General features: G+C 38.1%; 3 protein-coding genes across 4 annotated transcripts; 1 reads left to right on the forward strand and 2 right to left on the reverse strand.

The window, feature by feature from the left end:
• On the reverse strand, nucleotides 6,159-7,056 carry LOC109723430 (ethylene-responsive transcription factor ERF022). The gene has a single exon (XM_020251785.1). It carries the CDS (start codon nucleotides 6,873-6,875, stop codon nucleotides 6,381-6,383), a length of 495 nt encoding a protein of 164 aa, XP_020107374.1. The 5' UTR covers nucleotides 6,876-7,056; the 3' UTR covers nucleotides 6,159-6,380.
• Nucleotides 10,533-12,687, reverse strand: LOC109723329 (pentatricopeptide repeat-containing protein At1g71460, chloroplastic; the record flags this gene model as incomplete). Its single annotated transcript, XM_020251663.1, has 1 exon — nucleotides 10,533-12,687. A coding segment is annotated over one exon (2,001 nt), but the record flags the coding sequence as incomplete, so codon positions are not given.
• LOC109722743 lies at nucleotides 13,639-16,577 on the forward strand. Of its 2 annotated transcripts, none has more exons than XM_020250866.1 (5): nucleotides 13,639-14,133; nucleotides 14,514-14,628; nucleotides 14,728-14,801; nucleotides 15,866-15,917; nucleotides 16,309-16,577. In XM_020250866.1, exons 1-4 carry the CDS (start codon nucleotides 13,759-13,761, stop codon nucleotides 15,896-15,898), a joined length of 597 nt encoding a protein of 198 aa, XP_020106455.1. In that variant the 5' UTR covers nucleotides 13,639-13,758; the 3' UTR covers nucleotides 15,899-15,917; nucleotides 16,309-16,577. The 2 variants fall into 2 exon arrangements, with proteins under 2 accessions (XP_020106455.1, XP_020106454.1); XM_020250865.1 differs by having other exon boundaries at nucleotides 13,643-14,133; nucleotides 14,720-14,801.

Here is a 16,714-nt window from a genome sequence, read left to right on the forward strand (position 1 = left end):
CACGTGGTGTACAGGTCGTGACGATAATTTTTTGTACTAATTCAAATAATCTTTCATTTGCTTGTTGTCTTCTCTTTCTTTTTCTTTTTCTACTTAACGCACAATAGAGTTTCCGTACATAAAAATCTTCTGCTGCCATAGTAAACATGCCTATTTAGGGCATGTTTCGCCTAAACATTGTGTTTCAACACCATTGCATGGTTCACAAAAACTCCAACTCTGTAACAACATACCAACTGCCCTAGAGCAAGTGGCAAAGGATTTGATAGTTGGTACCCGAGGTCCCAAGTTCGAATCCTAGTTGATTTACATTTCCAGCTAAGTTTATTTCTAAATAAAATAAACGAAGCGGGTAGCGTACTACCTATCTCTCAAAAAAAAACTCTGTAACAACATTCTAGCGATTTCTAATCTTTTGTACATGAATTCGCCGCCGCTAAAAGCAGTCCCCAAATGGGCCCTCTTTTGTGGTACCCGGCCCAAGAGGCCTTGTTAACAATTTTATTGGGCCAGGCCTGGCCGAGCCGGTTTTATCGTGAAATTCATGCAGTCAAAAAAGAGTGCTAATAATCTCCTCAACAATTGGTTTTTTTCCCAGTGAAAATTTAGGCTTTGTAATATAAAATAACTGTACGGGCACAAGCAAGTAGATATTGAGAGTAAAGCTCCTATACTATTAAGAGTATAACAGTTTTTGTGCTCTTAACTTTCTAATCATTCATCAATTTTGATGGATGATTAAGATAAGAGAGAAAAGAAAAATTGAAAAGAAATTTTTTTAAGAAAAGAGAAATTGAGACATGCAATTTTTTCTTAATTTTTTTTCTCTCTTCTACTCTAACCACCTTCGAAATTGATGAATGGTTAAACAGTTAGGAGCACAAGAACTGTTGTACTCTTAATAACACAGTAATTCTGCTCAGATATTGATTTAAAAGACTTTAGCAATATCAACTAAGAATAGCTTCAATTGGTTTGAAATAATTCTTCAACTTAAAAAGTTTGCTACGTGGGATCATTAATCGCACACGAATTTAAGAATCTACATATTTGTTTATAATTGCTGCCCCGTGATCATCAACACTCAGAATCTCGCACTTGTAATCATGAATATTGATTTGGCCTGTTTAGTGAATAATTTGGCATGGTGCATATGTATTTACACGATTTGATTATTTTATCATAAGTGTACGCTTAGCAATTGGACCTTAATTATCGGTGGTTTACTAGTTAAGTACGCACTTATTATTATTATTTTTATTTTAAAATCAATAGTAGATAAGCTCCCAAATTCAAATACGTGTAGTACGCACTTATTATGATTAGGGAAAACTTCAAAAACCCCCCCTGTGATTTCGTGCATTCTCATTTTGCTACCCTGTGGTTTAAAACGTATCAATTTACCCCCCTGTGGTTTCATTTTTATCTTTTCGGAAGCTTTTTCGTTAATATTTCGTTAAATTATATACAAAAAACTTCAGATAACCATCTATATTTATCGAATAGTCACTTTAGTATCCTTTAATTTTAACTTTGTTACTGATTTTAAAAAAAAATAATAATAAAATTGATAACAAAAAGATAAAAACGAAACCACAGGGGGGCAAATTGATACGTTTTAAACCACAGGGTAGCAAAGTGAGAATGCACGAAACCACAGGGGGAGTTTTTGAAGTTTTCCCTTATTATTATTATTATTATTTTAAAATCAATAGTAGATAAGCTTCCAAATTCAAATAAGATCGATGCTCGCGAATAAAAAGATAATAAAGATTAGAGAAAGATTAGAGAGCGAGAGAAGAGAGAATGGAAGGAAAACAGAAAAAAAAAAAAAAAATATGTGCGAAGTTTTTGTCCTACTTTCTTAGTTTTGATGGGTGTTTATTAGCATTTTTTTTTCCTTTCTGCGGTTAGAAAGCAAGATTAAGATTTTTAAATTTAAAATACACATTTTTAATTAGATTATTTATTTATTTATTTATTTTTACTGCACAGGTGTGATTGGGAGAAACTTTAATGAAAAAACTATTAGTAATTTTTCATATTTTGAGCCTCACATACATGAAACTAAAAAGTGCCAAATGTTGTTTCTTTTTATTCCTTAATTTGAAGAACTTGGCACGTGGCATCAAATGATAGGCGAAGAGAAACTGTTCCGTGTTTCATCTAAACTATCTGATCACTCCCTACGACACAAATAGATCCTATTGGATTGATTCTTCGATGCCACCTCCAAGGTTACATGGAGATAGTACCAATTTTGAGTTTTTTTCTTTATTATGTTGATGAGGTTTATATAAAGTACTTTTTTGTGGTGAAAATCTCTTTTATGATTTGCTTTTGCCATTTTTTCAAATTTTTAGCTGTCGCGAAAGTGATATGTCGTTACAGGACTCGCACGTTTTTTTATTTAAAAAAAGAAAAAAAAAACTTGTTTTCTTATTTAATTAAGAATTTTTTATGTTTTTTTTTTTTTTTTAGAGATGGGTAGCATGCTAACCGCTTGTTTACTTTATTTAAGAATAAAATTAGTTGGAAATGTGAATCAACTAGAATTCGAACTTGGATCTCGAATACCAACCACCGAACCCTTTACCATTTGCTTTAAGCACAGTCGGTATATATTCTTTATGTTCTTCAACTATATATAATTACCTATTCTTTATGTTCTTCAACCTAGATTTAGCTTATTGAAATGGAAAAAAAAAATTCCAATTTATGTTGTAAGATAGATTGGATCGAGCTCGAACGCATTTGATCCATAAAAGTTTGGCGCGGTCGGGAAAGGCCTGCTTAATTGATTTTAGAAAAGAGGTGGCGATCGACTCGCTTAAATCACATACACAAAATAGATAAATAAATATTCGGTATATGAAGCTTTCTTTTTTTTTTATCTTATTATGAAACCAATGATACTCTTGTTAAAGAAATTGGATGTTCTACAGGAAATTTAAGGATATCTTTTTGATCAATTTTTTTAAGTAGTTTTTGAACAAGTTAATATGTGTTTGCTCGAGTTTGACTCGAAAATAAATAAGCTAACTCGTGCATGACTTAATATTTTTATAAATTATGTATATGTCGGAGGCGTGTTAGTTATACAGGATCTTTTTTAAAAAAAAAAACCAAGCTATCAACAGTGCTCAAGAGCAAGGTGCATCAAATATTAGACATCAACCAACATTACTTTAAGTAATCTCGTGTTAATTAAAAACAGTACATTCATATGATGTATACATAATTAAGTTATTAATTATAATATTTTACTTGCATTCTTGTTGCTAAACATGCAAAATTAATCCTAATCCTAATCCTAACGATGTGACAAGTGCTATGCACGCGCTTTGCTTCGAAAACTTCAAGAAGTTCAATGTCTCCGCGGGACACCGTTGTTTCTTTGGAGGAGACTCTGTGATTTAAAGTGTCTGCTTTGTATAATTTTTTAATTTGATTCAGAAAAAGTGTTAGATGTGACTCGAAATTGATTATTAACTCAAGTTCGGATTTTCAACTCATCAACAGCTTCGCGGTGCGACCAAATTAGAGAACAATTTTGTGAAGGAAAAATAAATGTTAGTGGTACAGATTGGATCCGAAATTCGTTATGAGTTTTTTTTTCGTTTTTGTCCTAGAGGCGTGAGATCATGGTCGGTTGTAATTATCTGAACATTGTATTTCCTTTTTCGTTCGATAGTGAAGTTCTCTCCTCCATCGCCCGTGATTTTTTCCTGCAAAGAATTTTTCATATAAATCTGTATATTATTTTTAATTTCTGTTTATGATTTGAGTGTTTCGTATTCGTCATTTTATTTTCGTTTGTGCGTTTGTCGTAAAAAAAAGAAACACAAAATGAATAGTTTGGATCACATTTTAATCACAAGCTTTAGTTAATATAAATCCATAATGGGCTCCCAATAAATACGTGTAGTAATTAAGAAAGCTAGGATGCATGTATCTAGAGCAATAATTAATGAGTCACGACACGTAATGCCTAATAAAATAATCCTATGTTTTTTCTTTCGAAAAATGTATATGAGAAGGATATATATCGAACCATGTATGTGCATATACAAGAGGAACAAATATTGGTCATTTGATCCGTCGCTCTCAACATGATGTGACACTAAATATGTTGTCTCAATTCTTCAGATAAAACCTAATTAATTAACCTTGTATTAATTGGAACGTTACATTTATGCATTAACCAAAAAAAAAGGAGAAAATCTTATACATGTGGCAAGAAAAAGTGATCAAATTGATCAAACGGAAATGATCAAATTGATTAATTAGAAAAAGTGCACTAATTAGCTGTGGTCGACAAACATTCGCAGATTAAAAAGTTTTGTTCACGATGTGCGAATCGGGTCTTGTAATAATAATTGCTCTTTAAAGGTCATTAGCACACACAAATCCACCTCGTAATCGATACGATGTGACAATTGCGATGCGTTTTCCTTTAAAAACTTGAAAAAAATTCAATGTCTCTAGGAATTAACCTAGCTCGTTGTCTCCCAGTAGAAACTACTCAGGTCATTGTCCCCCTTTTTTTAAAAAGTAATATATATATATATATATATATATATATATATAGAGTGAGGTTATTATACTTTTAGAAGTACAGAGCCTTTTATGCTTTTAGGTCGTTTTCGATGTTGCGATTTTTGAATCGTCGATTGGCTCCGTTAAACTTGATCTAGAGTATTTGAAGTACCTAGAAAATAAATTTTATGATTTTTCGATATCATTTATCTAGTGATCGAAGGGGGCTCAAAATCAATAATTTTAATGGCTGTAGTAAGCCGTTTGCAAGTTCAACGATATAGAAATATCTAAATCATGTGAAATTTTGATAGAAAATTTTTTATACTATATAAAATAAGATCAATATTTTTGATCTAAAATTTTAATGTCATACTATCACGTTTGTAAGATTTTTTATTTCAGCCGTTGATTTTGAGCCCCTTTATTCACTAGACAAATAATATCGAAAAATCACATAATTCATTTTCTAGGTACTTCAAATACTCTAAATCAAGTTTAACGAAGCCGATCGACGATTCGAAAGTTGCAACATAAAAAATGACCTGGAAGCACGGAGCCCTCCGTGCTTCCAGAAGCATAGTAGCCTTTCTCTCTCTCTCTCTCTCTATATATATATAGAACTAGGCTGAAATACTATTAATAGCATCAATGATTTGGTGCTATCAACTTTTCTACCCTTGGATTAAAAGATGTGTGATTAGAATGATGTGGGTCCAATAGGGTTGAGTGGGTAATTGGTTGAATAGTATAATCGAACGGATGAAAATAATAAAAAGATAAATCTAACGGCAAAAAACTTGATAGCATCAAATATTTCGTGCTATCGGTAGCATCCCAACCGGATAGTGTGTATATATATATATATACTTTTATTTGTAATATATAAAATTGATTCAATTACGCGTATGGCTACAATCACATACGTAAGTTTGTAAAACGATATAGAATTTATTTGTAAGTACCTTAGAAAAATACTATGCATATTTAGCTCCATTATGAGTATTTCTCGGAGAGTCGGACCATGTGCGCTAATGTACCTGAGATCGCTACTAAAAATGCCAGGGTTTGTATAACTACATAACTTAATCTAGTACGAGAATTTAGCTCAAGGGTTCAATTTATAGCTCCATTGCACACTTCTTGTTTCTTTTTTATTTTTTTCTTTTTTAATTTTGTGTTGATTGCTATTGCCCTAGTCCACGAAGATCATAATGCTAGCTAAGATTCAAATTTTGTAATTGTGAAATTAAGGAAAAAAAATTCAGGCAATAAATTAATGCTTATGCCACTCCATCTGGAAAAATTTTATGGGCACCGTGCCCAAACAATTTGTTTGAGCACGGTGCCCGGATGGGCGCCGCGTGTGCAGCAGTGCCCATCCGCACCCTAAAAAAAAAATAAAATGGTGGGCTCGGCTTTACAAAGAAAGAGATAGAGAGGGGGAAGGAAGGGTGCAGATGGGCGCCGCTGCACACACGGCGCCCATCCGGGCACCGTGCCCAAACAAATTGTTTGGGCATGCTGCCCATAATATTTTTGTCTCTCCAGCCGCTTGATTCATGCAATTAATTGCACCATTATAATCAACAAAAAAAATATTTATATATAATGGGAGCTACATTAACTATCATTGTTAAAACACACACACACAATAAAAACAAGAAATAATTATCTGTTTTCACGTGACATGTAGTACTACACGTACCGTAACTGACAATAAATGGGCCAAAATAACACTCGGAACTAGGTACAATTACAAACCCAATCACCCGTTTAAAAACTCGGATGCGAACCAATTAATTAATCCATTTTCACTCCCGACTCCGAGCCCAGCCGGTTCACAACAACGCATCCCACAGCGACCCCTGCACCCAGTCCTCCACGTCAGCATCCCCATGGGCCCACATTGGTGGGGCCACCAACATCGCCTCTGCCAGCTCAGCCCACATCTTGGGCGAGTCCAAACCCAGCTCGTCGTTTCCTATGTACTCCCACTCCGACCCGGCACGGCTCGGCCCGCTTAAACTGCAGCACGGCTCGGGTCCGAGCGCCCGGACCCGCCTCGCGGCCTCGAGCGCGGCGGATCGGATGTCGACCGGGTCCGAGCTCTTGGGCCGGGGGAGCCGGTCCGCCGCCTCGGGGAAGTTGAGCCGGGCTTCGCGGCCCCGGAGCCGCAGCGCGGCCACGTCGTGCGCCGCCGCCGCCATCTCCGCCGACTCGAAGCTCCCGAGCCATATCCTCGTCTTCTTCCCCGGCTCTCTGATCTCGGAAACCCACTTCCCCCACTTCCTCTTCCGAACCCCCCTGTACTGAGTAGCAACCTGCGTTTCCATGGACTGGTCGAGTATTAGATCTGAATTATCCTCTTTAGCTCGTAAATGGGTAAGTGGTTTGTGCAAGTGGGATATGCGAGTGAGGGTGCGTATAAATAGGGGGGAATGGGTGTGTGGTAATGATTTGTCACGTGGGGTATTGAATTTTCAAATAGTTACGTAATATGGGGATTATGAAAAGGTGGTGGTGTATAGCATGCAATGTATGGTATTGTTTTATATGTGGAATGAAACAAAAAAAGAAAAAGAAAAGAGAAAAAAGAAGAGGATGAGGAGGATATGGTGGGGGATGTTCGGAGTTAGAGAGGACATTGAGTTGCTGTTTTGAGCTGGGTGGAGACAGCTGGCATGGACTATCTTTAGGGAGAGAGGGGGAGAGATTTTTGCGTGCACCTGGCGCACCTGCCTCATATAGTTAAAATTTTGAGTGCAACACTGTATGGAGGAAAGTTCTCGGCAAAGGTGACTCTGTCGTTCGTAACTGGCGAGATGTATACAAATTTGTCGAGCACAAAATTATAAGAAAACAGTGCATGAAAATTTTACCATAAATATCTTAGATTTTGAATTTTATTTATTACCTATGTTCTACAGTATTTAAAATGACTTATATATTAAAAATTAATTATCTTTTTGTCTCTATCGTTTGTAAATTAAGTGAATTACTTTCTAGGTACAATTAAAACTTTGGCAACTTTTGAAGTTTTTGTACATTTAGAAATATAGATTTTCATAACTTCATATATATATTTATATAGATCAAGATCAAGGATGTTGACCTTGATTTAAAAAGTTTAAACTATGTTCTATTAAATTTGAATAAATTTAATTTATTTTCTACGTTGTAAAATTATAAACTCATCATAATAGTTGTTGGAAAAAATATAAAATTTTAATTCTAAATAGTCCAAATACTCTAAATTAAGTTTAACAGAATTAATTCTTAATTTAAATACTTCATGATTGAAACGAGACTACAACATTGAAGCCCTATACCACAAATAGTATAGTAACCTCTCTCTCTCTCTCTCTCTCTCTCTCTCTCTATTCAATCATTCATAGATGGAGCTGTTCTAGTTTTCTCGTGATTTAGAAGTATAAATATTAATTTGTGTGCACACAGTAGGTGATCATCCCATCACGGCGGGATGCGTTCGCATTCAACTTGTTGAATGTATNAGACTACAACATTGAAGCCCTATACCACAAATAGTATAGTAACCTCTCTCTCTCTCTCTCTCTCTCTCTCTCTCTCTCTATATATATATATATCAAGATAAATTCAGATGATAAAACTATTCAGTCATTCATAGATGGAGCTGTTCTAGTTTTCCCGTGATTTAGAAGTATAAATATTAATTTGTGTGCACACAGTAGGTGATCATCCCATCACGGCGGGATGCGTTCGCATTCAACTTGTTGAATGTATTCTGTAATAGAGAGCGACGGATCCAACACAAGTTTCTTAGGCAAGGAACTGCAGATACACCCGGTGCATGCAATAATTTGCAGGGAGAGCGACAGAGGGTCGATGTCACACGATTCGGGAGGGAAAAGGCTGGCTTCCATTAAGAAGACGTCAGGTTGCGGTGGGCAACGGGTCAGGGAAAATTTTCTTTTATTTATAATAATTACATTATTATATAAGATATGTTATTATACAAAATTATTACAGAAAAATATAATTAAAAATATATATAATAAATTTAAATAAATGTTTTATATTATATTATTTACGCCATGTAATTTTTTTATTAGTAAATTTTTTATGCAACTCACTCAAATAATGGCTTTCTCTGGAACCTCGTGTGGGTCCCGCACCCCAGGGGTTAACACGTGGCACCCTCCCGTAGCACGGAGCAACTCGTGTGCGCCCCCCGTACGGATACTATACGGTGAAAGAAACCGGGGGAGTGGGGGATTGGGGAGTGGCGGGGCCCGCGCACTGTACCGTCGCACGGATGTTGGTCGGATCACGCCACGCACCGATCTCAAAGTCCTCGTCGGACAAAATGGTAAATATGCATCGCGACCCCTCAACTATAGCAGATGTTGAAACGGCGCCCCAATTTTATTTCTCTAATTAACACCAGTTTAGCTTTTTAATTTTTTTTTAACTAAATAAAATTTCGCTAAAATTCAAACAATTCTGTCAAATTCAATAAGCTTTAATTACTTTTCGGAAGATAAAATATGAGGATTGATGCCTGAAAACCAGTTGAGCTGCTAAAATTTAACAAGAATAATTCAAGCAAAATCTGAGGAGCCTATTTCAAAACATTATATAGTTGAGGGTTCTCAGTACATATTTTGCTGAAAAATTATTGTAATCATTTTTTTATGGGCCTACCGGATCAAGGGAGTGAATGGATCTGAGATCACAGTGCATGGAGGGATGTGGGCCCAAAATAAAGGCGGTGGGTGACTGTTTCTGGGTCTAAAGTATGGTTTGGTGAGCCGGGCCCGCTTAAGTGGGCCGGGCCCACTTATTTCTATTTAATTGGAAATTTAATTAGACGGGCCCATGAGCCAGCTTAGATAGGCTGTTCCGTGGACTACATGCATGAATGAGGATGGTGAGGAATATATATACTTACAATTGAGTGGGACAATCCCTGGTAAATCATGTGTACTGTTCTTTTCCCTTCTTTCCCAATCATTTGGCAATGTCTGGTTGAGCCGCGCGCGCACGCGCACGTGCAAACTTTCCGCGAAGGGAGGGACGAAAGATGTACCTACCGGAAAATGAAAAAGCAAGCGTAATCACAATTCGCAAGCAACAAGTTGATCGCCGGATCCGCAGGTGAAAAGTTTTAATGCGAAGTGAATAGCTCATTCAAGAGTGGGTCACTCTTGGAGCTCGAATCGCACCTGAGTTGGTTCATCGAGTCCGATCAAGTCTTTACTTACTCGACCACTAACTAGCTCGACCCGAGCCCAGTCGGATGCATCATGCTTTGATCAGAAAGCTGAAATACTAATGCTATTTACATCTGATGTGGATTTCTTTTCCACTTATTTTCGCTCAAATTAACAAAAACAAAATAATCAACCGCATAATACATGTGGTTCCATGCTTATTGTTATGTTAATCCAGTCAAACAAAGTCGGCGACGTGTCACTACGAGAATCTAAAAAAGTCAGTAAAAACTTGGCGGTGTATTTATTAATCGCATTTTAGACTTATGAGTGACATTACTTGATTGCATCAATGTGCTTTTTATTTGTGGAGGAAGCTTCTGAGATGCTGCGAAAATGAAAATTTGGTAGTTCTATCACTATCACCGCTAATTCAAGTGAGGTTATGCTGACATTGAGGGAAACAGCTATTGAGCCTGAGAAAATGAAGATCAATTTAATTATTGTTCTTGGTTCCTTCTCAGAAAGGCAAAGAAAAAAAAAAAAAATCTTGTTTAGTCTTGTTTATGAAACAATTTTTTTATGTTTCCGAACTGTATTTATATTTGTTTCCGTCTCTTGAAACTTTATGTGCCTAGATAAGCTTTACAACCATCGAATTCGCAGTATCCATATAGGCACTGAGATGGTTAAGTTTGCATCAAAACCTTAAAAAGATTCGCGCGATGAAATTCATCACATTGATTGATATCTTAAATAGCAAAACTATGATTTTAGCTGTTAACAGAAGTTCAGAAATGCAGATTGATCAGCAAAATTCTAGCTTTCATAAGTTGATTTGTCATAGGTGACAAAATATTCCAATAAGAACGACAAATGATCATTTACACAACATGTCGCAGATTTTTTATCCCTCCAAATCTACAAATTAAAAGAAAGAAGCCGCGCAAAGCTAAAGCAATGCAGATTTCAAATAGATACACCTTTGTGCTTCAACAATCCGACCGGCCCGAGTAAGAAGGCCGATGACACTGTCATAATTCTCTTCTGATGCCTTCAATTCATACTCCCTAACCATGGAATCGAATATTTTAACAGCTCTTTCGTGCAATTCCGCCTTGTCGCAAACGGCCAAAACCACATCAAAAGTGAAATTATTGGGAATGAAACCGTTTGACAACATCCATTCAAATAGATTAAGCGCTTCTTTATATCGGCCGTTGGACCTGTAAGCATCTATTATTGCCGTACAAGTTAAGGATCCCTTTGATTGGACCCTGTCAAAGACCCTCCGCGCCTTCTCGATCTCTCCACACCTGCCATATAAGTTGATTACTTCGGCTTTAACAAGAGGAATTTGATTCAACCTCATCTTTAATACTTGGCCATGCACTTCTTTACCAAGCTTTAAAGCTCCCAAATCACCACAAGCACTTAAAATCCTTGTAATGGTAATCGAATCCGGCCTATAACTAGTTAAAAGCATCGAACGAAACTCATCTAACGCAATAGAGGGGTAGCCATTCTTTATGTATGAGTCGATAAGTGCTGTCCAAGCTATCACATTCTTCTTTGTCATTCCATCAAACACTCTGCGAGAATAATCTAAGCACCCACAAGCTGAGTAAGTGGTGATCAAAGAAGTAGATATGGTAACATTGGGCAAAAACCAACTCTTCAAAGCAAAGCAATGGATCTCCTTCCCTGGCTTCAATGCTTTCAATTGGGCGCAAACAGGGAGAACGGTAGCAATCGAGACAATATCCGGCCTAATCCCTTCTTGTTGCATCCAAACAATCGATCTCAACGCTTGATCGAGCCGACCGTTAGATGCATACCCCGACATTAGAGCAGTCCACGATACGGCATTCCTCTCGCTAGACCCATAAAAGACCCGCCTCCCAGAAACAATATCACCGCATTTAGAATACATGTCGATCAATCCCGATAGGATAAAAACCAGCTTATTGTAATCTCTGAACTTTTTTAGCGCAAACCCATGAATCTCCCGGCCCAAATTACGCTCCGAGACCTCTCCAATCGCCGGCAGGATCGATGTTATTATCACCGAATTCGGCTCTACACCATCTTCCACCATCAATCTCAAATACTCCAAAGCCTCCCTTTTCAACCCATTATGCACAAATCCCGCTATGACCGCACCGTACAAGACGATATCCCTTTCGGGAATTTCGTCGAACACCTTCATGGCCATCCGAGCCTTGCCACACTTGAAGTACATATCAATCAAACAGGTACGGAGAAGGGTAGGAGCGCCGGCGAACCCGTTCTTCATCAAAAGAGCATGAGCCTTCATCCCTTGCGCGAGAGCGGGCGAGCCCGCGAAGCTCTTAATCAGGCAGGCGAAGGTGTACTCGTTCGCGCCCACTCCGGCCTCCCGCATCTCCGCGAAAACCCTAAGCGGCGAGCCGCCCCACCGCAGGCCCCCGGTGACCCCTCCCCTCATCAGGGCGTTCCACGTGAACACGCTCCGCGGCGAGAGCTCCGAGAGGACGCCCATGGCGTCCTCGTGGGCGCCGCAAGAGGCGTACATCTCGACGAGCTTGGTCTGCAAGAACTCGTTGCTCTGGAGGCCGTTGATGCGGATGTGGACGTGGACTTGGCGGCCGAGGGCGAGGGTTCTGAGGCGGGAGCACGCGGAGAGGAGGGCGGAGAAGGTGGTGGCGTTGACGGGGACGCCGCGGTGCTCGAGGTAGTCGAGGATGGCGAGGGCCTCGCGGAGGCGGCCGAGGCGGGCGAAGCGACGGATGTCGCGGTAGACGACGTGGGGGTTCTTGGAGTGGAGGGGGAGGGAGTCGGGGAAGGCGCGGCTCTCGGAGAATTTGGGGGGTTTGTGGGGAGGAGGTGTTAGGGTTTTGGGGGTGGGGGTACGGATTTGGGAGACGAGGGAGAGTGTTTGGGGTGGGGGTTTGGAGAAGAGAAGTGGTGGGGGTGAGGGAGAGGAGGAGAGAGGAGTCCATTGGGAGGCGGAGGAGGAGGAGGGGAATTTTGGTGGGAAAATGGGAGAGGCAACGGTTGAATTTTTTTTTGAAGTTCAACTGGAGGGTTTATGTACATACAGCGGCTCCTTATTTATCCCCGCGAAATTTCTGAATGGGATTATGGGACGTGCTTGCATTTAACTACATTTTTTGTTTGTTAGTTTTCTCATTAAGTCTAGGTTTTATATATATATATATATATATATNGTTTGAAATGTTGAATATATATATATATATATATATATATATATATATATATATATATATATATATATTACATTGTTAGTTTGTTCTAAATTTGGTAACCGAAATCCAAATTTGAATCCTACTTGATTTACATTTCTAGCTAAGTTTATTTCTAAATAAAATAAACGAAGCGGATAGCGTGCTATTTATCTTTCATAAAAAAAAAAAAGTTTGTTCTAAATATTTTTTTCTTAAGAAGTGTCAATTATTTTCCGTTGACTTTACTTACTATATAAGTAGTTGAAAGTGGAACATTCTGATTTCAGTCTATTGAATTTATTTACGAAATATTTGAAAATTTTGTTTGTGAAAATTTCTTCAAAGTAGAAAGGTGTTGAACTGAGAATCAACATAATCAACTCACATTGTAGTCGACTCCACTTCCTACTATTTCGCTGGAGAGAATTCCATTCAAAATCTCACTCTAATAGGTAGTACTACATTTAAATCCAGTATAAATGATTGTTTTTTTAAAAAAAATAAAATCAGCCAAAAATAATTAAATATAAAATATTTAAATTAAAGATTTAAAATTTAAAATGTTAATTATTAAATAAAATATTAATGTTCGCTCTGACACCATGCACACATGTATATTTGATTAAAACTGCAGATTGGCTTAGCCCGAAGTTATGAAGTTGGGGCTCATCTTCTTTGCCAGCTCGCGTTACTGCTTGCATACTCCACAGCCACAAAAGCGGCGCGAACTTTTAACCAATTTGATAAATAAAAATAAAAAATTAGAGATAATAATTAGCGCGCCCATTTCGTCAACAATGTCGAGCTCCCTCTCCACTCTCTCTCCCTTCTCCTCTTCTTCTTCCTCTTTCTCTCTCCTACCCCCCAAAACCCTAAATCCCACCGAATTATCATTTCGAGCTCCGGGAGCTCGCCCAGATTCGCGACCCTTCTTCTCCTGCTCTCCCCGCCGCTCCAAAACGCTAATTAGGGCTCCGACGAGCCGGAGCGCGGCGGAGACGTCGTCGCCCGCCGCCGCGGCTACTGCTCAGCAGGGCTCTACAGCGTCGGATGTGGTCAGGGAGTTCTACGACAGGATCAATCGCCGCGATCTCGATGGCTTGGAGGTGTTGATCGGAGAGGATTGCGTCTACGAGGATCTCGTCTTCTCCCGCCCCTTCGTTGGGCGCAAGGTCGATTTCTAAATCCTTGTTAAAATACCTATCTTTTCTGAGAGATCGGGAAAGAGGTTAAACTACGGTTATATTGATCTATTCATAGAAGTTGTGGTATTTTTAGTATTTTTATATAGCACTACTTGTTTCTGTACTTTTCAAGTTTTATTGTTCTCGAACTCCTAAGTCGAACATTTCGACATCCCAAACTTTGAAAGTGTTTTGCTCTACACCTTGCCTTGGAAGAAAAATTATTGCACGGATCTCGCATTCATCGTGACCGAGATATATCCGTCTTTTGCAGCATTTCCATAAAATAGAAAGACTCGAATGCCGGTACTGTTGATTCTGAAACTGTTTTTGAATTCCTTATGTGGGTTCTCGCTCCCACGATGCAGGCTATTATTCACTTCTTCAAGAAGTTCACAGAATCTATCAGCCCTGACCTTCAATTTGTCATCGATGACATATCCAAGGAAGACTCATCAGCTATTGGAGTTACATGGCACCTGGGTATGGTGAACAATTCTCTTTTTCTGACTGAAATAGACATATTCTAAATATATCTCAAGCTGCGTATTTTGAGAAATTGGCTCCAACCAAGAGTGGCAGGGCAAGCCTTTTCCATTCAGCAAGGGCTGCAGCTTCTATCGCTTGGAAATATTGGATGGCAAGAGACAGTTAGTGTAAGTTGACTTCTATAACCAAAAGAAACGCACTTCTATGATGGGATGTAGATATGTTGAGTATGGATAGGTTGAAACTGTAAATTTTAAGAAGCAGGGAAACCGTACACTTGAGATAAGGCAATGAATGTACCAATTCCATACATAAATATACTACAAAGTATTGATATTTATATATAAAAACTTAGACGTAGAGGTATACACTGATACACATACCTCTCGCGGCACACTAACCCCCATGTATGCATGTATCGTTCTATTCTTGCGTTGCTTTATATACTCAGAAGTTATTATTACCATCTATGATAGCCTATATCTAATCAAGCAGATCTAATTATTTCGGTTGCAAAAATGAGATTTAAAAGAAAGCTAGCACAACCACATAGCAAAATGCAGTTAGAGTAATATATTAATTCAATTACATGGCAAAATGCAGTTAAAGCTAGCATAATTTTTCTAACCAATCTAGCATTTCAGGTTAGGTTGATAATTAGTCAAAAATGTGACAAGCGTTATAGATCCTTGTGATTTTGAATAGGGTTTCTAAACCATATCTTCCTTTTCTCATATCTTAAACTTGTTTGGTCCTTGGCCGATCCAAAAACAAAATTGCCACTCCTTACAATAGGAAAAAAAACTCAGTTTACCATCATTAACGCATTTACTATTACTTCTACTGAGTGTCACTACTGGTACTTATTGCTCATTCTTGCTTAGCTCTTTCTTGTATCTCAAATGCATGTCCGTTGAGCACCCAGGGTAGTGCAAGCTGGTTTTCTTACTAGGTTCTCTCATCTGAATGTGTCATCTTACATGCAAGGGCACTTAATCAGTGCTTATCCTGTAGAAATATATGGGAGAAAAGGGGCTTCTACACTTGTGTTATATTTAATCATGGTTACTCAATCTGTTATCTAGGTGGATATTGGCTAGCAATTTCCAACGACTATTCCTATTTCTTAGAAGAGATTGAATCATTGGAGCGACATATCTGCCAGAATGTTTCTATATAACTGTAAGCATTTGCAAAATACTCACAATACTCCACTTAACTGTCGACGCAGATATGGTCGAGATTGTGTGGAACCTGCCACTAAGCCTGGGGAGTTGGCATTGGTATGTGCACTGTATGTCAAATAATAGCATACTATACATTTTTTGTTTGCTGATCTAACTTTTCTACCTGAAACAAATTTGGTTCAGCTTTTGGCATAATGAGCTATCAGGATTAACAAAATGAGTTGTCAAATTCGCAATGCTTAACTCGTTTTCTATTCCACTATATTCCTTCTTTATTTATTTCAACCAAGATTCCGGAGCACATTATAGAGATTCTATATGAGATACACGATGATTCATTTTTTGTGTAATAATTTATATTAGGGTCCTAATTCTCTAATCTGACAAATCATTGTGGATGAACTATGCTTGGATTCTGACTTGGTTCTACGATATATGTTTTTGTTTGATAGCTCTTCTTTTCGTCCTTTTGGGTGTGAGCATGCAGGCTATAATCAGGGGTGTGACTTGGGTGCTTGAACGGTTTCCACAGCTTGCTGATCAATTTTGACAGATGCCTACTCATTTTTCTCGGGGTGTATGATATATAAACAATAGCACTGATTATTAAGATGTATTCTGTAAATCTCATTGCTATTCACTGTACTCAAATCTTAATGTTAACTATGTAATTGCTTATTCGCAAGTTTGTAGTTATGTATCTAGGCATAACATGTTGAATGGAACTTCTGTGTGGATACAGAGCCAGTTACAATTTGCCTAGCTGAGTAGAGAACCCAAAATCAGGGATGTAGCATGCCCTTCTTTTCAAAATTTTAAAAAAGAAGAGTCCAAATTGCAAAATTGGGAACAAAAACATGGATCATTTATTCCTTTTCTCTTTTTTTTTTTTT

This window comes from Ananas comosus, linkage group 17 (assembly GCF_001540865.1).
Source record: "Ananas comosus cultivar F153 linkage group 17, ASM154086v1, whole genome shotgun sequence".
Lineage (NCBI taxonomy): Eukaryota > Viridiplantae > Streptophyta > Magnoliopsida > Poales > Bromeliaceae > Ananas > Ananas comosus.